The 22,225-nt window shown below is 39.1% G+C and overlaps 1 protein-coding gene across 1 annotated transcript in view; it reads right to left on the bottom strand.

The window, feature by feature from the left end:
• LOC130876097 (ATP-binding cassette sub-family G member 3-like) overlaps window positions 1–21,077 on the bottom strand; it is a 57,575-nt gene extending 36,498 nt beyond the window's left edge. The window contains exons 1-8 of the mRNA XM_057772524.1: window positions 20,875–21,077; window positions 18,490–18,549; window positions 17,779–17,893; window positions 17,258–17,410; window positions 13,057–13,193; window positions 9,872–10,023; window positions 8,444–8,545; window positions 4,906–5,156 (exon numbers count right to left, since the gene is read on the bottom strand). Coding sequence (XP_057628507.1) covers window positions 4,906–5,156; window positions 8,444–8,545; window positions 9,872–10,023; window positions 13,057–13,193; window positions 17,258–17,410; window positions 17,779–17,893; window positions 18,490–18,549; window positions 20,875–21,077 — 1,173 coding nt within the window. The remainder of the gene's footprint in view (window positions 1–4,905; window positions 5,157–8,443; window positions 8,546–9,871; window positions 10,024–13,056; window positions 13,194–17,257; window positions 17,411–17,778; window positions 17,894–18,489; window positions 18,550–20,874) is intronic.
• Between the last annotated feature and the right edge of the window lie 1,148 nt (window positions 21,078–22,225).

The following is a 22,225-nucleotide window of genomic DNA, read 5'->3' as shown; positions in this document are numbered from 1 at the left end:
AACTCAAAGCCATCCCACTAAAATCAGGAACACGACAAGGCTGTCCACTCTCTCCATACCTCTTCAATATAGTGCTTGAAGTTCTAGCGATAGCAATAAGACAACATAAGGGGATCAAAGGGATTCAAATTGGAAAGGAAGAAGTTAAACTTTCATTATTTGCAGATGATATGATAGTGTACATAAGTGACTCCAAAAACTCTACCAAAGAACTCCTACAGCTGATAAACACCTTTGGTAATGTGGCAGGATACAAGATCAATTCCAAAAAAATCAGTTGCCCTCCTATACACAAAGGATAAGGAAGCAGAGAGGGAAATCAGAGAAGCATTACCTTTCACGATAGCCACAAATAGCATAAAATATCTTGAGGTTACTCTGACCAAGAAAGTGAAAGATCTATTCAACAAGAACTTTAAGTCTTTGAAGAAAGAAATTGAGAAGGATACCAGAAAATGGAAGGATCTCCCTTGCTCTTGGATTGGGAGGATCAACATAGTAAAAATGGCAATTCTACCAAGGGCAATTTATAGATTCAATGCAATCCCCATTAAAATCCCATCAAAATTCTTCACAGATCTTGAGAGGACATCAATCAACTTTATATGGAAAAACAAAAAACCCAGGATAGCTATAACAATCTTATACAATAAAGGAACTTCTGGAGGCATTACCATCCCTGACTTCAAACTCTATTACAGAGCTTCAGTATTGAAAACAGCTTGGTATTGGCATAAAAACAGAGAAGCAATCAATGGAATTGAGTAGAAGACCCTGATTTTAACCCACAAACCTATGAACACCTCATTTTTGATAAAGGAGCTAAAAGTATTCAATGGAAAAAAGAGAGCATCTTCAACAAATGGTGCTGGCAGAACTGGTTGTCAACCTGTAGAAGAATGAAAATAGATCCATATCTATCACCATGCTCAAAACTCAAGTCCAAATGGATTAAAGACCTCAATATCAGTCTGAACACACTGAACCTGATAGAAGAAAAAGTGGAAAGTACTCTACAACATATGGGCACAGGAGATCACTTCCTACGTATAACCCCAGCAGCACAGACATTAAGGACAACATTGAATAAATGGGACCTCCTGAAACTGAGAAGCTTCTGTAAAGCAAAGGACACTGTCACTAAGACAAAAAGGCAACCCACTGACTGGGAGAAGATCTTCACCAACCTTGCAACAGACAAAGGTCTGATCTCCAAAATATATAAAGAACTCAAGAAACTAGACTTTAAAATGCTAATTAACCCAATTAAAAAATGGGGCACTGAACTGAACAGAGAATTCTCAACAGAAGAAACTCAAATGGCCAAAAGACACTTAAGATCATGCTCAACCTCCTTAGCAATAAGGGAAAGGCAGATTAAAACAACTTTGAGATACCATCTTACACCTATCAGAATGGCTAAAATCAAAAACACCAATGATAGCCTTTGCTGGAGAGGTTGTGGAGTAAGGGGCACACTCATTCATTGCTGGTGGTAATGCAAACTTGTGCAACCACTTTGGAAATCAGTGTGGCGATTTCTCAGGAAATTTGGGATCAACCTACCTCAAGATCCAGTAATACCACTCTTGGGAATATACCCAAGAGATGCCCTATCATATGACAAAAGCATTTGTTCAACTATGTTCATAGCAACATTGTTTGTAATAGCCAGAACCTGGAAACAACCTAGATGCCCTTCAATGGAAGAATGGATGAAGAAAGTGTGAAATATATATATATATATATATATATATATATATATATATATTAGAGTACTACTGAGCTGTAAAAAACAATGACATCGTGAATTTTGCATGCAAATGGATGGAAATAGAAAACACTATTCTGAGTGAGTTATCCCAGACCCAAAAAGAGGAACATGGGATGTACTCACTCATAATTAGTTTCTAACCATAAATAAAGTACATTGAGCATATAATTTCTGATCCTAGAGAAGCTATATAAGAAGGTGAACCCAAAGAAAAACGTATAGTCATCTGCCTGCATAGGGGAAGTAGACAAGATTGCCGGGCAAAAACTGGGAACTTGCGGGTGAGGTGGCATGGGGCTAAGGGGAAATGGGGTGAGAAACGTGAGAAGGGGAGGATGGGGGGAGTTTGGGGGAATGGGATGGTTGGGATATAGGAAGGGTGGATACGGGAGCAGAGAAATATATATCCTAATTAAGGGAGCCATCTTAGGGTTGGCAAGAGACTTGACTCTAGAGAGGCTCGCAGTTGTCCAGGGAGAGGTCCCCAGCTAGTACATTGGGCAACTGTGGAGAGGGAACCTGAAATGACCCTATCCTATACTGATGAATATCTTGCATATCACCTTAGAACCTTCATCTGGCAATGGATCGAGATAGAGACAGAGACCCAATTTGGAGCAATGGACTGAGCTCTTAAGGTCCAAATGAGGAGCAGAAGGAGGGAGAACATGAGCAAGGAAGTCAGGACCACGAGGGGTGCACCCACCCATTGTGACAGTGGGGCTGATCTATTGGGAGCTCACCAAGGCTAGCTGGACTGGGACTGAATAAGCATGGGATGAAACCGCACTCTCTGAACATGGCGGACAATGAAGGCTGATGAGAAGCCAAGGACAATGCCACTAGGTTTCGATCCTAATACATGAACTGGCTTTGTGGGTGCCTAGCCTGTTTGGATGCTCACCTTCCTGGACCTAGATAGAAGTGGGAGGACCTTGGACTTCCCGCAGGGCAGGGAATTTGGACTGCTCTTCAGTATAGAGAGGAAGGGGGAATGGAGTGGGGGGAGGGGGAGAGGAGTGGAGAGAGGGGGAGGGAAGTGGGGGAAGGGGGCAATGCATGGGAGGAGGGGGAGGGAAATGGAAAACGGGGAGGAGGCGGAAATTTTAATTAAAAAAGAATAAAATAAATAAAAAAATACAGAGACTACATATGAGGGTGAGAGGGAATCTAAGCAAATAATCAACACAGACCATATCCAAAGAATATTCTTCCTGCTTAATTGTCTACAAAACCAATAGCTAAACCCATAGAAGTATGAATGAATTAGTAACTTTTAATTTTTTACATCAAATCTTTTCCTTGAGATAACTAAAATGATCTTTTCCTAGAAGTCTTCAAATTCTATGAAGACTAGCTTGTTTCTGCTAATATTTGTGGATTTTAGCTTTACTTCTTGAGGTCAAACTGTACAAGTTAAATAACTGTTCCATGTAATAGAATTTAAATTTTCAAATAGAAATATCATCACTTGGTCAATAGTTATTAACAATTGCCTGCCTCATTAAAATAACTACACTGTTTCACTACACTATTTCTTTTTTAGGCTATAAAACAAATAGAAACTGATTTTATTTATACTGACAGATTCTGTCTCATATAATGGTCTTACAGTGCATTTAAATTAAAGGGAACTGAAAATTTTTTCATACAACCCATTAAATTTATGATCACATGCATCTACTATACTCTGGCAATAGGCAATGATAATACTAACTATTATTATGGTAAAAGACATCTGTAGAAATGTAGAAGTCTCAGTAACTTGTCGCCAATCTGTCTCCTTCCCAATCATCATGACAATCCTTAAGTGAGAAAGGAAAGAATTAAAAACCTTGAAAGGGTGGGGGAGATTTTCTCCTCCTTTCTTGGCAAAAAAAAAAAAAAAAGACTTAAAAAATGCTTTTTTTATGATACAAATGCCCAAGTACAAAAGCCAAAGTATTCAGAGCAACTGGCAGTATAACTCAAATGGTAAGAATATTCACAGACACACAAACAGGGAAGGAAGCAATATTTAAATATGAAATGGGTAGCACAGATATTAAGAAGAAAGTGGTGTTTGTTTACACAAAAACAACACATGACCTTTCAGTTTGCAACAGAAACCAAATGCCTGAGAATAAAATAGCAACACACTAACAGCAGAACTAACTTTAAGTTCTGATTGGGCAGAGACAGGGATCTAGGTCCATGGTAAGAGTGATTGCCCTCTAAGGGCTACAGCCCCATGATCAAACACTAACACAGCAGAATCATCAATGTCATGAAATAAAATATAACATAATAAATGATGGCCCAATGTAGTGGAAGAACCACATTTCTGTGTGACAATTATGTTAAAATAAAGAAAACCTTAAGGCATGATGATCCTGGTTACACAATCAGTATGAAGAAAAGTAGAACTTCACCTCCTCCAAGTTCCAGTTGGCTGACAGGGAAGAGCATTGTTCAGTCCAGTTACTGTGTGTGTGAGCTGCACTCTTTGAGTAGCTACTGCTTTCACACACTGGACTCCTGATGAGGGAGCAGCACTCTACGGCTGGCTTATCTCAGGCAGTGGATGCTCAGGCTCCCTCAGAGCTGTTCTATGGCCCTGTCTCCTCACCACATGATTTCAACCACAGATCAAGCGTCCTTTCCCTCTCCAGTCATCTCCACCCTTCTCTACTTAAACTTTCTCCAAGTTCATTCTTTCATCTGACAGGCTACAGTTTTATCTGCTTATCCAGTTACCATCCATCCACCCACATGAAAATTTGCATCAGGTAAAAGCCTTTCCCTACTTTACTCATTCCTGGACTTTGAACTTGTAAAATGCACTGGTGAAATAATGTAGACAGGTGTGAGCAGCTCCCAGGTGTGCTGAAATTCTTTTTGCATTCTGAGAATTTAATTTTCTATTTGGGTTAGTCATTATTGTTTCTCTAATAAAAGATAATCACTATATGGCTTTCCGTAAGTAAAAATTTAATTGTGTTCTACTTGCTCTATTGAATATTTCTCTATGTCAAGGAGAGTGAAGATGACAAACACATGGAAGGAAGCAGAAGATAAGTGTGGACTTGAGTAGAATGACTCAGAAACTGTTCACACTTGAGTTTCACAGTTAAAATAATTAATCAGATTACCCGAATTACAGTGATCCATGGAAAACCCTTGAAATTTGTGAATGAACGACAGATGATCCACCAGAGCTGATACCAGAAAGGGGTGACACACGTGATCTCTTCCAAGGCTGAGCTCCTCCCTGACGTCTGTTCTCCCAAGAGTGAGTCCAGTTCAGTTCTCATTTCACTGTAGATGGAGGACTGGGCATACATATTGGCTAAGTTTTCTCTGACTTGGTACTGTCTCTCAGAAAGATCTATATGTTCATCAGCTTTGGGATAAAAGTGGATAAAGGCAAGAAACATTAGACAATAATTTAACTGATTTTTCTGGGACAGTACACAGGAAGAAGACAAAAATTATGTATCAGTTTTTCTTTGAGAGAGGGCCATGTACCCTAGACTGGCCTCGAAGTTGCTCTGAAGCCAAGAGTGAGTTTAAACTCCTCCAAGTCCTCCTGTTTCTGTCTCAAGTGCAGGGATTACAGGCATACACCTTCACACCCAGTTATGTGCTGCTAGGAACCAAATTCACGGCTTTGTGCATGCTAGGCAAGCACTCTACCAGCTGAGCTCCACTAAACTTTGAGAAAAAGTTACTCCTGAGTAATTCCATCACAGATTAGAAAAGTGTCCCTAACTGTCCTGACTACTGTCATTATTCCTTGAATTCAGCAAACTGTATGGCCTTTTTCCCCATCTATACCCTAATTCTTAACATAGTCTTCCTTACTCTATGGATCTATAGTTAATATTTGAAAAGAGTCTGGTCCCTGCTTCTGCCACATGTGAATGTGCTGTGGGAAGTGCTCTTGTACACTGTAAAAATTTGTCACTTGTGCCGGGCGGTGGTGGCGCACGCCTTTAATCCCAGCACTCGGGAGGCAGAGGCAGGCGGATCTCTGTGAGTTCGAGGCCAGCCTGGTCTACAAGAGCTAGTTCCAGGACAGGCTCCAAAGCCACAGAGAAACCCTGTCTCGAAAAAACCAAAAAAAAAAAAATTTGTCACTTGTAGTGGTTTAATAAAATGCTGATTGGCCAATACCCAGGCAGGAAGTATAGACAGGGTAGGAGTAGGAGAATGATAGAAAGAGAAAAGGCCAAGTCTGCAGTCACCAGTCAGATGCAGAAGAAGCAAGATGAGAATGCCTCACTGAGAAAGGTACCAAGTTATGTGGCTAAACAGAGATAAGAATTATGGGTTAATATATAAATACTTAATAACAAGCCTGAACCAAGAGGCCAACCAATTTATAATGAATATAAGCCTCTGTGTGTTTATTGGGACTCAACAGCTATGGGACTGAACAAGACAGAAAATTTCATCTGCAAATGGCACCAACATTGGGCAATTACATCCACATAAAATCTGAGAGAGCTTGGGAAGAATTTATAAGCACAAAATAACAGAGTTAAGCATGGCTTCTTGGTAGCAGCATTTTCTTAAATGGGCTCTTTTGCTAGAGGCAAAGTGTATCTCTTTTAAGATAGGCTTCCTTACTCAGTGTTAGCAACAAAAACCTCACAGCTCTTTTAAGAGGCCCTGCCACCAAACACTTTAATGGTTTTTATGAGCACTAGCTGACATGCTTCTTGGTAGTAGCCCGGACCTAGAAACTCTACAGAGCTGTGGTAAAAATGTGGCTCCTTCCAGTACTTCTGCTATAAATCTAGACTTTCAGGAAGTAAGAGTGGGCCAGTTCCAGTCACCAAAGCCACTGCCTTAATCCTAGCCATATCACTTAGGAAATTAAAGACTCATGTGGTCAAAAAAGAGAGATCTACAAGTAAAGACAGATTCAGATGAAAAAAACCTCTAAATAGTTTACAGTGTGTTTAAAAATATATGTAGGCTCAGGAAGAAAAAGAAAAAGAATAGAAAAAAATCATTTGAAAAGAAAGAAAAAATAGAGTAGTTGGGGGTGGTGGCACATGCCTTTAATCTTAGGACTCAGAAAGAAGAAGCAGGTGGATCTCTGAGTTCAAGGGGATCCTGGTCTACAGAGTGAGTTCCAGGAAAGTCAAAGATACACAGAAAAAAAACTGTCTGAAAAAGCAAACAATAAAAATAAAAATAAAAGAAATAGAGTAGAAAAATCTAAAGCCATATAAAGATGGAAAATACACAGAGAATCTGGGTACTGTATATTATTATGTTGTCTTTGAATTGTTTCACTGCTGATGAAGAAGCAACAGCTGCTAAAAGACATTTGATTATAAATGCTGCTGAATTAATCCAATCTATAAATTTTGAAAATGCCTTGACTTCAAAATTTAAATGAAAAGATGTGTTACTTTGGAAAAGAGGTTTTGCTTTTGTTTCCATGTGAAATGAGAGGCAGTGGAGTCATTCTGGGTTAAGAAAATTAAGGTTTGATTAAGGAAGATAACCTGAAAAATCTCCAATTGTAACCGATGGCCCAGATGATCCAATGTTTCAGAGCACCTCTGTTGCAGTTTCCTCTGAGTTCTACACCCAGAACAGCACAGCCTCAAGACTGCTGACTGATATGATCCTGTCTCACGGAATACTCCAGTCAGATCTTGACCATAATCCTAAATTTTCTTTGAGTCCCCAAAAGATCATCAGTGCTCCCAGTCAGCAGGATATAGCCTAGAAAACTATGCCCACATTCCCCCCAAATGGATTATAGATGTTTGTCATTGTTTAGAGTGTTGGTTACAAGTTCTTATGGATAATGGTCAGGAAAAAAAGCTAAATAAAGGAAATTAGATTCAGATTTTTTGTTTTGAAAAGACAAAAAGGAGAAGTGTTGTGGGATATCCTCTTGTACACTATAAAGATTTGTCATTCGTATTAGTTTAATAAAACACTGATTAATTAAATTCAGGAAGTATAGGTGGGGAAATCAGACTAAGAGAATTCTGGGAAGAGGAAAGGCTCAGTCTGCATTCAAAAGCAAGATACAGAGAAAGCGAAGTGAGAATGCCTTACTTAGTAAGGTACCAAGCCACGAGGCTAAACATAGATAATTATTATGGATTTAATTTTTATTAATTAAAGTTGGAGGAGCTAGTTAATAATAAGCCTGAGCTAATAGTCCAACCAGTTTATAATTAATATAAGCCTCTGTGAGTTTTGTTGGGACTGAACAGCTGTAGGACCAAGCAGGACAGAAAAGTCCATCTACATGAATGCATATGTAAATCTATAAACTGCCAAATATCTTGTTTTTAAATGTTATAAACAAAACCAGGCATGGTGACATAGCCGTGTAATATTTATACTTGGGAAGTGATTTAGAAAGAGCACACATTCAAGTCTAGTCTGGCTATATAAGAATACCCTATCAAAAACAACAGAAAAAAACATGACAATCAATAGGTGCTTTTTAAAAGAAATTTCCCTTGTAATAATATCATAAAAATGTTCTTTTATAAATTAAATTAAAAAACACACAGAAATAGCATACAGTAAAGTCTATTAGCTAATTTTAGATACTAAATTAACATAAAAGCTATATTCTATTGAGACACATGATTGTGTTTTAACGAAATCAACTAGACAAAAATTTGTGACTGTAGAAGGCTCACATACCTTCATGGCCATCTTCCTCTGTGTCTAATAGAGCAGAGAAACCTCCATTAAGGATATCCAGGAAGAAGTCTGCAGGGTTGTTGTGGGAATCATAGTTGTAACCTATGAAGAAAGTAGATCATGAATACAAATGTGAGGACCCTCTTTCAGAGAGTGGGACGGGGAGAGAAGACAGAATCTAAGAACTTCTTTCTCTCTTTGCACATCCCCCACCAACTTATTCTTTTCTATTAAATATAAACTTATAATATTTCAGCAATCTCTGCTTCACAATTTATTGTATACATGTATGGGTTTATGTTGATGCTATACATACACATACCCATAAACAATACACAGTCATAGACAGAGTAGACATATCCATAGACACAGACATATACATATATACATATACATGCATATATATACGTATAGACATGGACATAGATATAGACTACACATAAGCATGTACATGGACATAGACGTACACATGGACATGAACCTAGACATAGATATGGACATGGGCATACATGTAGTCATGGACATAAACATGAACATAGATTTAGACTACACAGAGGCATAGATATAGACATATACCACATGTATACATATATATGTATGTATGTATGCACATGCACATATATATATATGTATATATATATATGAACTCTTCTTGTGATATGATCATTTCAATTTGTCCTAAATTTTTGTTGGACTCCACAGACACACAAATGTTTGAACATTATTAAATGACAAAGGTTAATCAAAAACGAATAAAGAATACTGGGCACCAAATATTTGAACCTATTTTTGTAGTCAAAGAGAATCAACCATAACTATATTAATATTTTGCTAAGATGAAGCTGAAGGCAAGAACCATTAAAAAGTATGTCATCATCCAATCTGACTGTAAAAAAAAGAAAACAGGCAGACCAAACACATGAGTTTGCAGAAGCCAGACTTAAGCCACTACAGCCCTCAATCATCACCTAAACCTGAAATGCAAAGCTACTAAGTAAGTAAAGTAAGGTTTCCATAGCTCCTCAGAGTCATGTCACCTGAGGGGAAAACTGAAAATCACCGACTGCTGTGTGAGCAAGAACTCAAGGATGCTGGACCTTTCCAATGCTGTTGAAATGATGGATAAATGGCCCTGAGCCCAGCAAGTTAGTGAAGAGGGTCACCACAACTGGGAAGCAGAGCAAGAGACTCAGTAAAAATCCTGTAACACAGGCATGCATACAGGACAGGAGAAAGGAAGAGACCTGAACAGCAAAAAGTCTGTGTTGCACAACTAACAGAATCCTGTAACCAAATTAACCAAAGGTATTTAAAATAGAGAATCCCACACACAGGAATGCATGAGTGTCTAGTAGCATTCCTGAGAACCCCTGTTTTCTCCCCAGATCCCATGAATGAAAGAAGTCCCACAGCAAAAGCCAGCCATACCTGTAGATGTGAAGTACTCCAAAGCCTCTTGTGCAAGCCCATGAAACATGACTTTTCCTGAGGCCACTAAGGTGAGGCTGTCAAAAAACTTGAAGATGGAATACTGAGGCTGATCAATGGAGAAGATGATGGTCCGTCCCCTCATAGACATCCTAAGTTTAAAGGGGAAAAAAATAATAAGTCACTGGATAGAGAGAACCTTAAGATTCTCCACAAAATATTTTATTCCTGAAGTTATAATCTAGGTTTCCATTTCAACTTGAATTCTCTTTAAAAACACCTTGTCTCACTTGTGTTATGCAAGATCCAAGCCTTTATTTAAAAAATTAAGACTTCTAACATGTGAGACACCAGTAGTGCACTCAAGTGTTACTACATAGATCCTTGGGTGGTCTTCTCAGACACGGAATCAAAATATCTGGGAGTCTATGCAGGGAATCCATACCATGAACAGGCAGTCGAGGTGATGGACAGGTCCACCCAAGCTTGAGAAGCAATGACAGAGCAAACATTACAGCTGTGACTGTATGCACAATTCCCGTCAATCGTTCACACTTTCTGTCTCTTCAGGAACTGGTTTTCACTCACATTCCTAACCACTTGCTCTCCCTAAACACTTCAGCAATAACCTCATTCAACTTTCAATTTAGGCATAAGGCAAATCTAATATAATTTCCCCCTTTCTGTTGATAAGGCTCAAAAAGTCAAGCAATAAACCAAATGGTCAGCTAGAGAGGGTCAAGCCGGAGACTTGATCATTGGTTTAATTCCATGATGGGAAAAAATAAGTTGAATTACAATTTCAGAAAATCTGTATGAGCACCAATAACCAAAAACAGTGTTTAAAACTGCTATGAAAATATCTTCATAAAATATGGGTATAGTGGCATATCTGAAACATTCCAGCACTTGGGAGGATCTGTACTTCAAGGCCCACCTATGCTATGTGAGACCCTGTTTCAAAAAGACAAACAGAAAGGATGTATGAAATAGAGGAATAGGAAAAGAGGGAGTAGGTAGTGAAGGTCAGAAATACTAAAGGAGGGAAGAACATAAGAAAGGAAGGGAGAGAAGAAGGAATGGAAGGAAAATGGAAGGGAGGGAGGGAGAAAAAGATGGAGGGAGAGAAAGGAAAAGAGCATGGTGAGTGCACATCTTGAGTTCCACCAGGACAACTGGTTTGTAGAGACAAGATAAGGGCAGAATAATGGGCATTATAACCAATTATTTTCCCTGAGAGACTATTAATAAACCACAAAATGAAACGTGCAATTTCATATCATATTACCCAACAACCACCAGCCTGACTAAATGATCAATATTCTATACAAGAAAGCAAGATTACTCATTGGGTAAAGGAACTTGATGCAAAGTCTAAAGACCCTAGTTCAGTCCCTAGAACTCACTTACTTGGTGGAAGGAGAAAGCCAACTCCTTGAGTTTTCCTCTGACCTCTACAGGCATGCTATACAGGTACACATGTACACACACTCAAAAACACACATAATAAAAATGTTTTTAAAAATAATTCTACCAGTAGGATGCCACTCCCAGGAGTATTGAAGACATAGGAGACATAGCATATCAGGGCCTGAGTCTGCTCCCAGGCATGGGAGAAACCACACTGGGGATGACCCCATGCAATGCACTGACTACCCACGGCATGAGACGCAGGGAAGGAGGGTAGCATTCTATACTGGAAAATGAGCAGAAACCTGATCTTACAGTGTATCCTGAAGCAGACAGGAAAAGGAACAGACAGGGAAGGTGGTGACATCTGAGTAGTCTACAGGCTAGATAGCGGCAAGGCCCCAGCTGTTGACTTCATCACTGGGAAGGTACAATGGTGGAGTGATCTTCATTTCTTGAGGGACAGGCAACAGTATTTATGGTGATGGACCATGATGTCAGAACAAAACAAAGAATAAGGGGAAGGAAGGAAGGAAAGACAGAAAAGGCTGTAAGTTCAACAGCCAGGAGCTTACATCATGGGAATATGATAGTTCTTACACAGTTCTTGGAATTATTCAGTCAGTTTGAAACTCTATTGATTTCTAAAATGTGTAAAGCCTAACCTGTACAAATTTTCTATAAGTATTTCATCCACAGACTTATTTTGTGAGAGAAGAAAATATTCTTTTTACTACATTCTTCCCCTTGTTCAGTACCTAGACCTTAGGAATCATTCCCTCAGTCATCACATCTAGGGCTAATCCCAAAGATAATCCTACTTACTCTATATTCAAAGCTACATAGAATACACCAGTGCTAGCTAAGGAACCAACATAACTAAGCGTTCTGCTGACATTTAACATCCCCACAGAGCAACTGCACAACCTTCTTCATGATGTATTGCTCTGCTCTAAACTCAGAAGCCTTCTCACATCCATCCCTGCCATGGAAAACTTTAGTTGTTTGGCTCAGGTGGTCTAGGCAATCTATACTCAAAGAAACCTCACTTCAACTCCAAATGTGGAGAGCAGAACTGTAACCTTCCAAAAACCCATTTGTTGAAGACTTCACATCTAAAAGCTTAAAATGTGGATATAATTGGAGACAGAGTCTTTTAAAAGGTAATTAAGTTTTGATGAAATTACTAGGGAATCCTAATGTAACTGGTGTTCATTTAAGAGATCAGGGCATAGACACACGAAGAGAAAGAAAATACCATCCACAACTCAGTAACCCAAGTCTCAGCAAACATGACCTGTGAAGACCTCAATATTTGGCTTCCAGGATCCAGAATTGTAAGGAATTTAACTTCTAACAAGTCACTCATTCTATGGTGTCTTTGACCGTGCACTGCCAAATTGCCATCCCCTCAGACCACTGGGTTATAGTCAACTTGATCTCTTTAACGTTCCAGACATATCAAATATGCCATGTCACAGAACAAATGTATTTTCCTTCCAGCCTGCACTCTGTTCGGATCTCACCCACTCAGCTCTCTTGACACTGGCTTGAGTGCTATGGGGACATGCTATTTAAAGCAGTGCTGCACCTTCACCATAGCCATCTTCCCTATGCTCTTGTCTCATTGTTCTTGATGTGTATTCCTTGTTAGTGGAGTTTTCCATCTAATAAAAAAAGGAATTCTTTTGCTTACTTCTGAATCTCCTGCACCAAAAATACACACATATAATCAGGTATTAAGAGAATAAAAGTTAATGTCCTTCAAGACTTACCTTCTCAGGACCGAGATGACATCAGTAGCAGTGCTCAAGTCTAAGTCAGTGGTGGGGTTATCCAAGAACAAAATGGGATGCTCCGCAACCAACTCCATTGCTATACTGGTTCTTTTCTCAAGCTCTTTAGACCTAGGCTAAAGCACCAACAACCATCATTATCTGAAAGAACACCCACAGTCACTGTCATTTGGTGAATGAGCCTGTTTCAGCAATAAAAGATTTTGTTCTATCACTATTCTGACAAGCAAAAATATGTGCACCTGGGAGAAGAAGGGAGTTTTTCTTTTCCAAGTGAGTAGAAAGAGACTCAGGTCAGACTTGACATGAAGCTTGTGGTAATGACAGTTGCTATTTGTTCTTTATCAAGTCACATATTCTAGGGTAATGAGTCATCACACTACAAGTCTGGTTCAGTGAAATCTCTGTCTAAGGAATGAGGAAAATGGGACAGGAAAATATGAAGTATCTCTAGTAATTTAGTAGTCATTTTACACCATCCCAACACACACAACACATAGACAATTGACACAACACAACATTGCACACACTCTACACAACACTCAGAGAATACAACACACTGACACATACTGCTTTTTATTAAAAATTCCACATTGCCTTATTGGGCACTTTTAATCCCTTACAACTTTGCAAATTGACATTATTTACACTGTACAACATCACAGAATTCATGACTCATTCTTGTAGACAAATTCAAATGTGGCATAGTCTACAGGTCAAACTGACGCAGTCTTGGTACTAGTCAACATCATTGTGTAAGGTAGAGGGAATAGCAAGGTTTAGGGGGACAGAGAACTAGGGAACAATGCTCTCCAAACATGATAACCAAAACCATGATCAAGCCCTAATGGCAACAAGCAACAAGGATGTTTGGGAAATATGCATGAATGTGGTCATGACAAGACTGAGAATAAAGGAGCTATTCATTTTGATAGGTAAGTATAGAGTTTCTAGGTAAGCAGATGCCCTTATTTTTATGGATGAAGAGTAAGTACTTGGGAGTAAGGAACTACCTAATGTTCTGTTAAAAATGCTGTGGTGAGAAACAGTTTTATGGATATGCTGTTGTAAACACTAAGAAGCCCAGTGGGCTGGTATTATCAAGTGCACGATTATGCTGGCTATTCAGTCAATCTAACACAGTAACTAAATATTGCTTCTACATGTTTTAAATCAAAATCTTGTGAAAGGTTGAAGAGAAGTTTTATCATGGAAAAGCATTTGCCCTACAAACCTGAAGACTGGTTTTAATCTCTGGAACTCACAAATGAAGCTATATGCAGTAGAATGCAACTGTAATTCCATCAAGATGAGCTGAGAGTTGAATCAGGAGCAGCATATGTGTAGGGCATCAGCCAAACAAGACAGATGCTGCCTGAAATACAAGGTGGGAGGAGAGAACAGCCTAATGAAAAAGGTGTTCTATGACCTCCATGCGTGTGCATGTACACACATTTGGGGGCATTTTGGGATCAGGTAAAAACCTGATATAAGGAAAACTCCCATAAATCTATAAGGACAACCCCAGCTAAGATTCCTAGCAATAGTGGATAAGTATCCTGAACTGCCCATCTCCTATAATCAGATTGGTGACTACCCCAACTATCATTGGAGCACGTACATTCACTAACTGATAGAAAGAGACACAGAGATCCATAGTGAAGCACTGGGCCCATCCTGGGGAATCCAATTGAGGAGAAGGAAGAAGGATTATATGATCCAGGGAAGTCAGGGTCATCACAAGGAAACACATAGAAACACCTCATGAAGTTTATTAGCCACTTGGGCAAGAAACTGTGCTTGCCTGGACTGCTTGATGCTATGCTGTATGAACTGGACATTCAGGACCCACAGAAAAATGACTGCTGAACTTGCCTAAAGGTGAGATGATCCTCTGGGGTTCCTGCTTCATGAAAAAGTCTGCCTGACATTCTGCAGGACAAAGAAGAAAGTAACTGACAAAGTGCCAGTATAGGTGGAAGTGTCTTTAAAATTTCCTGCTTGATGGAAAAGTCTGCCGGATGCTATGGGCCTGTAGGCTGAAGATGGATGCTCCAACAATACAGAAGAACTTTGGATGACTGTGCAGGCAGTGAGATGTCTCTGTCAATTTTATAGTTTTGGAAGTTGCTTACAATGCATGTCCTGTTTACTTTGGTAATATTATATCCTTCTTGAGTCTTTGATGCAGTTGAAGAATAGATAGTTATAGTTTCCTTAAATTATGATAAAAGATTAAATAGATATAAAAATTGTAACTGTAATTCTTACTTGAAACCTTTTTTTGGGAGGTGATGTGGGATTTCCCTCTGTAATTAATTAATAATTAATCTGTTTCAGTCTGTTGCTTAGCAGAAGAGAGCTAGGCAGGGAAAACTAAACTGAATGCTGGTAGAAAGAAGGTAGAGTCAGGGAGAAGTCATGAAGTCAATGCTGGAGACAGACACTTTGAAACTTTGCTGATAGGCCATGACTTCATGGTGATGCACAGATTAATGGAGATGGGTTAAATTAAGATATTAAGAGTTAGACAATAAGAGACTAAATCTAGTGAGCTAAGCAGTGGTTTAAATAATATAGTTTCTGTGTGATTATTTCAGGAATCTGGGTGGCCAGGAAATGAACAACAAGCATCTCTTACAACATCTTCTAAATGCATTGATGTCATTGTGAGAGTCAGGATGGTGTGGAGAACACAAGAAGAGGGAAATAACCTTAATGTTGAAAAACTCTAGGCATATAATAAATTAAATGCCTGATCAGGTTATTTTATCAGTGCAGTGCTATTGTAAGAACATTTGGGGAATGTGAATAGTTGTAACCTGTCAGGGCTGACGTTATCAAGATTTTGCTCATTTTGATAGTTAAGAATGGAATTGTTAAGAAAAGCAAATGTCCTTATTTTTCATGACTAAAAAAGAGTATTCTGGGATGAAACACTTTTCAATATTCTTTCTAATATGTCAGTAAGAAAGTAACTTATACAATAGTCAGTTGTGAAGCTCACCATTTATCCATTACCCTTCCTAATCCTGTACAAGTCTCAACAGGAAGCATCACTTGATTCATTTATTGTTACATTTGCCCAAGGTTGTATCTATCAAACCTTACACAGGGTCTGGGAATAAATAAAAGTAGAAGATGAGGAATCAGGGGCAAGGGCAAAGTATACCCTAGTTTCTGGCCATTTGCTAAGATAAAAGATAAACAAGTAGCCTAAGTGGTTTTATTTTGACACACAGTTCTAACGGATAGTTGACCATTGCAGGGCAGTCAGCACAGAAAGTTGATACAGCCGGCTACATACAGTCCAAAGCACAGAGAGGATGAATGCATTTATGCCTGTCATTCAACTCACTTTACCTATGCTCATGACACCCAGGACCAAAACCCAAAGAATGGTGTTACCTAAGTGGGTTAGGTCTTTCCATGTATCTTAGCTTAATATGGATAATCAGATGCCTTGTCTGATTTCTGACAAACAAAACTGTCCACAAGTCAACCTGACTATAATTCCTTATTGAGACTCTCTTCTAGAAGATTTTAGGTAATTCTAGACTGTATCTAGTTGACAGTTAAAACTAGCAACCACAGACAGGATGATACAAAAATACAAAAAGGCTAGAAAAAACAGCATGCAGTAATGTTAGTAAATGCTAAGAGGCCAAGGACAACCCTGGAGGGGAATAAATACAGAGTGAACTCAGAGCTAGAGTTCTCCATCTCACGTCCTGAGTCTGTCCAGAAGCACATTCTGAAACAACAAGGGACAAGTCCTCTTTGGGAAGAGACAATAGAGAGAAGAAAGTACTTGCTCAATTCTCTGATGAATCAAGAGTTTAAGTCTGAGGGAAGAGGATGCTCACATGAGGAACACTTGGAAATGGCCATGTGAGGAACACTCTTCCCTACTGGATCATGCTCAATTCTCAGGTATAGCCATTGTAAAGAAAAAGGCTTCACATCTCATTTTCCACTCTACAGCATGTAACCAGTCACTTACCCATTAATACAGAGAGCAGCCGCATTGACCACACACATTATATGGAGCTGTTGACAGAGGGTCATATATAATCCATACATGAATCTCTTATTTCTCTCTCTCTCTTCTCTTGCTCTCTCTTCCTTTCCCTCTCTCTTCCCTCCTCTGTCTGTCCTTCAATATTTTTCTTCACATTACCTTGACATTTGACTCTTTATCCAGATGCAGAAGTTCAAGGACCTCATTAACTCGTCTTCTTTTTTCATCTCTTGTCATAGTCATTGGCAGTCGAAGAGCTGCTGAGAACTCTATGTTGTCTCTCACAGTCACCGTGTGCATCACTATGTCATTCTTAAGGTTAAGTGAAAATTTAATTACAAATAGTTATTAATGTGACCATCACTCTAAAATATATAACCTGGTCACATATAAAGCACACCCAATGCTCTTCTTAAAATTATTCTTTCAGGTTCACTCTTTTCAGGTACAGAGGCTGATGCAGTAGCTTCCATTCCCCTCCCACTTTCTTTCCAAGTAGTGCACAGAAGTTTTGGTGACTGCTACCAGCAATTATTTTCAGAAAACAACTTCTAAGCAATGGAGAAAGTAGGACCTATATATGTGTCATATACCCAACTGAAAACACACAAATCTATAAGTTGAGCATCTAACCACACATAATTAGGGAAATCTAAAATTACAAACCCACCAGTACTTACCTGTGGCACATAACCAGAAGTACATGTGAAATTAGCAGGTCGAGGTTTTCCATTTATCAAAATATCTCCCAATAATCCACGTGGATCTTTTCTTGCAGCTAAGACATCTAATAACCTAAAAGGGTTACATATGTTGTGTGGTTTATTTCCTCCCTTCAGTAACAGCTATCACCTCTCAGATGCTCAGAATAAAAATGCTGCATAAGTTTAACTGAAGTCACACACACACAGACATACACACACACAAACGCACACACACACACACCTTTCTGAGCAGTGTGTGCTCTAATACAGCCCAGAATTACGAATGTAACTCACACGACCTCCCCTCCCTGGGATCTGACCTTGGGGACTCAAACTGGTAATGTGCTGCTGTAGTTTGAGAATTAGGCCTGGTGATGTTTTCTTGTCTCCATAAAACTTCTGCTTCACCTTCCCAATTTTAATACTATCTCCCCCACATTAAATAATAATAATAATATGACCTGACACCATATGCCAATCGCTCTATCATTTCCTATCAGTAAAGTGCTTTAATAAGACTTGCTGTTCTTGGTTGAATATTAGGAAGCACCCTCCTGCACATTGTAACCTGTACTTGGGATCAGAATAGATAAACCCACACAATATTTAAATAAGTCCCATAGAAGTGATTTTTACAACACAGAAACTGGATACGAAGAGCTTGCATATGCTCTCTGTTATACTCACAAAGATCTGCTCCCATCTTGAGGACCCATAATAGCATTGAGGCCAGGTTTCATGATCCCACTGTAAACACAAAATCATACTCATTAATTTTTTGACTTAAAAGAAGTTATATTTATGTAGGGTCTACTCTGAATATGCTATTGACATTGCATGAATTTGTATACAGAAAATAAGCACAAACTCATAAGAAAAATAAAATATTAATAGAGGACTATTATTTATTTTTTAAATGATTAATTTATTTTTTAAAAGAAAACCCTTTTCTCATTTGACTTATCTATCCCAGTTCCCACTTCCTCCCACTCCCTCCACCTTCCCCCTCCCCATCTCACTCCCCATCCACTCCTCAGAGAGGGCAGGGCTTTCCATGAGGAGTCAACAAATTCTATCGCATCGTTTTGAGGCAGGACAAAGACCCTTCCCACTATATCTAGGTTGACCAAGGTATCCCTCCAAAGAGAATGGGTTCCAAAAAGCAAGTACAAGCAATAAGGATAAATCCTGGTCTCATTGCTAGTGGCCTCACAGTCTGCTCCAGCTGTACAACTGTCACCTGAGGTCTATTATTTATAAAGATATTCAATTCTAATGGTAACTCGTCAGAAAAATGCCTCAGATATCACAAAACCCCTGGTGTTTATTATTTAAAGATTAGTCTTTTTTTGAAACATGTTGCATCTAAGTTCTGTGTCCTTGAAGCAAGTAGCAGATTCTCAGGAGAAATCCATTACACATGCAGTTTTTATGTGTCAAGCATATAATAGCTTCTTGCTGATGTTTTGATGAGCAGTATAGTCATATAGCCCTGCTTGCTGCCTCTAGACCTCGTAACAAGTAACCAATGATTCATGGGTTATCAGTAGTATTGTTTATATTATTAAAATAGGATAAAACCATAGTCAATGTATCTCAAGTTAAATTTAAAATACCATAAAGAAACACCCAAAGGACAGGAGAGTGTTGCCAAGTTTAACACTCAAAATAAATTAAAAGAAAACAACCTTATTCAAAATAGAAAAATCTAAATACACTCCTACAAAATTTTGATTTTCCTCACTTATAAAGATATTAGAATATGCTCAGTCTAGGACTGGGAGACATCCCTTAAGTAGAGGACATTATTTTCTGGTGTATAGGTACAGCACAAACACACACTATGTCCAAGAAACTGACTGATTCAGAGTAGTGAATATTCAGATTGAAAAAGGCATATTCTTATAGGAAACATAGCTATGTTCACATTTCTTATTTCATATTCAGACAATGTGTCAATCATTTGTCCTTCCCATTCCCTTCTTAGTAAGAAAATGATGGAAGTTCTAGATGGAGGAGCAGAACCAATACCCAAGAACAGAACTATGGTTGGGGTCGGGAGGAAGAGTCTATGCAGACTGCACGAGGAAATCTTGGTATGTGTGCTCCTTCCTTAGCATGTGTTTGTAAACATGGCTTCTCTAAGTCATGGAAAAAAATGTGTGGAGTGTTGGCTTTAGCTCTTTTTATCACTTAATGAATTTTGAGAAAATATTTGAGGACCCAGACTTTCTGCTGTTAGGACTTCCTCATTGCTTCCATCTCATCACTGGTAACTGACCCAGTCACCTTGTTCTAAATTCTCACTTTGGTTTTGGGAGGGATGTGTGCATATATGTGTACACAATTCTGTTATACATTCTAATTTCTAGGAAATAATTCTCAACATTTCCTCTGTTTCCTTTGACTTTAATAGTATGTCTTTGATATTATATTTTCATCCCTTATTTTATTGAATTAAAATTATTTCTCAGGGCTTTTGTTGCTGTTGTTTTGGTAGTATGTCTAAGGGATGTATCAAGTTTGTTTGTGCTTTCAAAGAACCAGCTTTTGGTCCATTCATCCATTGTGTTGTTCTTCAGACTCCATTGCATTAAATTCACTGTGATCATGGATCTATCTGTCTATATAACAAGGTGAGGCTGGGGAGGGTTCATTGGGTGAAGTGCTTGCTGTACAAGGGTAAGGACCTAAGTTAAACCCCCAGAACTCACATAAAGTTGGGTGCAGTGGTGGGCACCTGTAAATCCATGCTCTACAGAGAGATGGGAGACAGAGGCAGGAGAATCCCAGGACACATGCAGGTGGCTGGCCTGGCATACACTGCAGTGAGCAATGAAAGACTCTTTCTGCTACATGGTAGAATGTGAAGATCAATGTTCAATGTTGTCCTGTTATTGCCTTATGTCATGGTATGTTATAGCATTCACACATCTACACACGTGAATACTCATATATATACACTTGTACACACACAAACACACACACATATACACAACTTATTGACAACAGAGAAAGTCTGTATTTGTTGGAAAGTTGTTCAATGATGTGGTTTCTAGTTCATGCACATACTTGATATTTGATAGTCTTTCTATTACACATGGTTTTTTACAAAATGGAAGGCCACAATGCACTGTTTCTTGATAACTGATGTTATGAAAACTTAACACAGCTTCTCCAGTCAATGTGTTCAGGTCACTGGTGTCTATTCCAGGAAGGTCATGAGGATTTCTTTCTATCATTGGGATTGCAACAGGGTCATTATTGGAAGACATCTTGAGATGTCTTCCTTCCTGTAGAAGGAAAGGCAACAGTAAGTTGATGGTCCATACAAACAACAACATTACACAGAACAGCACACTTAGGGATTGTTTGATTGTTTTAAACTGTGCAGTCAAAGACAGATTCCTTCCTGATGAACAGTACATATTTCTGTGATTCTCTGAGGACCCAATGAGAGGCAGACATAACAGAATACAGACTCCCCTTAGACACCAAATTCCTAAGAAACAAATGAGACCTAGTAAGTAGAGTATAAATGTTATACATAATTAATAAAGGAAGGCAGGAAAAGATGAGGAGGAAGATTTGTCTTACTTCAAAAGTATATTATGGCTCTTTGCAGTCTGAGGATTTCGCAAAGGGCGCAGGCAGGCCCAGGCGGCGGAGACACCCGTACCCAGGCAGGCCCAGGTAGCAGAGACACCGGAGCCCAGGCAGGCCCAGGCAGGCCCAGGTGGCGGAGACACCAGCATGCAGGCAGGCCCAGGCGGTGGAGACACCGGCACGCAGGCAGGCACAGGCAGTGGAGACACCGGCATGCCAAGCGGCAGAGATGCAGATGCAGGATAGTCCAAGCATGAACAGTGAAGCCCACACTGAGAGCAGATCGTCCCACTACAATTAAATCAAACCCATTAGATAGCATCAGTGGGAGGAAATGGGCAGACGCCAAGCAAGAATTCACCGAACAATCTGAAAAACAAAATGAAAACACCAGAACCCAATGATCTTACAACACAAGGACTTGAACACCCTAACACAGAAGAAGAGGAAAAAATGGACTTTATGAAAGCAATAGAGTCCCTTAAACAACACGTAAAAAAACGCCCTCATAGAAATGGATGAGAAGTATAATAAAAAGTTTGAAGAAATGAGTAAATACGTAAATGATACCCTTGGAAACCAAGAAAAAAACCATCAAACAGGTAATGGAAACAGTTCAAGAATTGAAAGCTGAAATGGAAGCAAGGAAGAAAACACAAACTGAGGACCATCTGGATATGGAAAAACTAGGTCAACAAGCAGAGACTACAGAAACAATCATAATCAATAGAATACAAGAGATAGAAGAAAGAATCTCAGATTCTGTAGACACCATAGAGAAAATAGACGCACTGATCAAAGAAAACAGCAAAACCAA

This window comes from Chionomys nivalis, chromosome 6, assembly GCF_950005125.1.
Source record: "Chionomys nivalis chromosome 6, mChiNiv1.1, whole genome shotgun sequence".
NCBI classification, from domain to species: domain Eukaryota; kingdom Metazoa; phylum Chordata; class Mammalia; order Rodentia; family Cricetidae; genus Chionomys; species Chionomys nivalis.
This window is presented reverse-complemented; position numbering and strand designations above follow the sequence as displayed.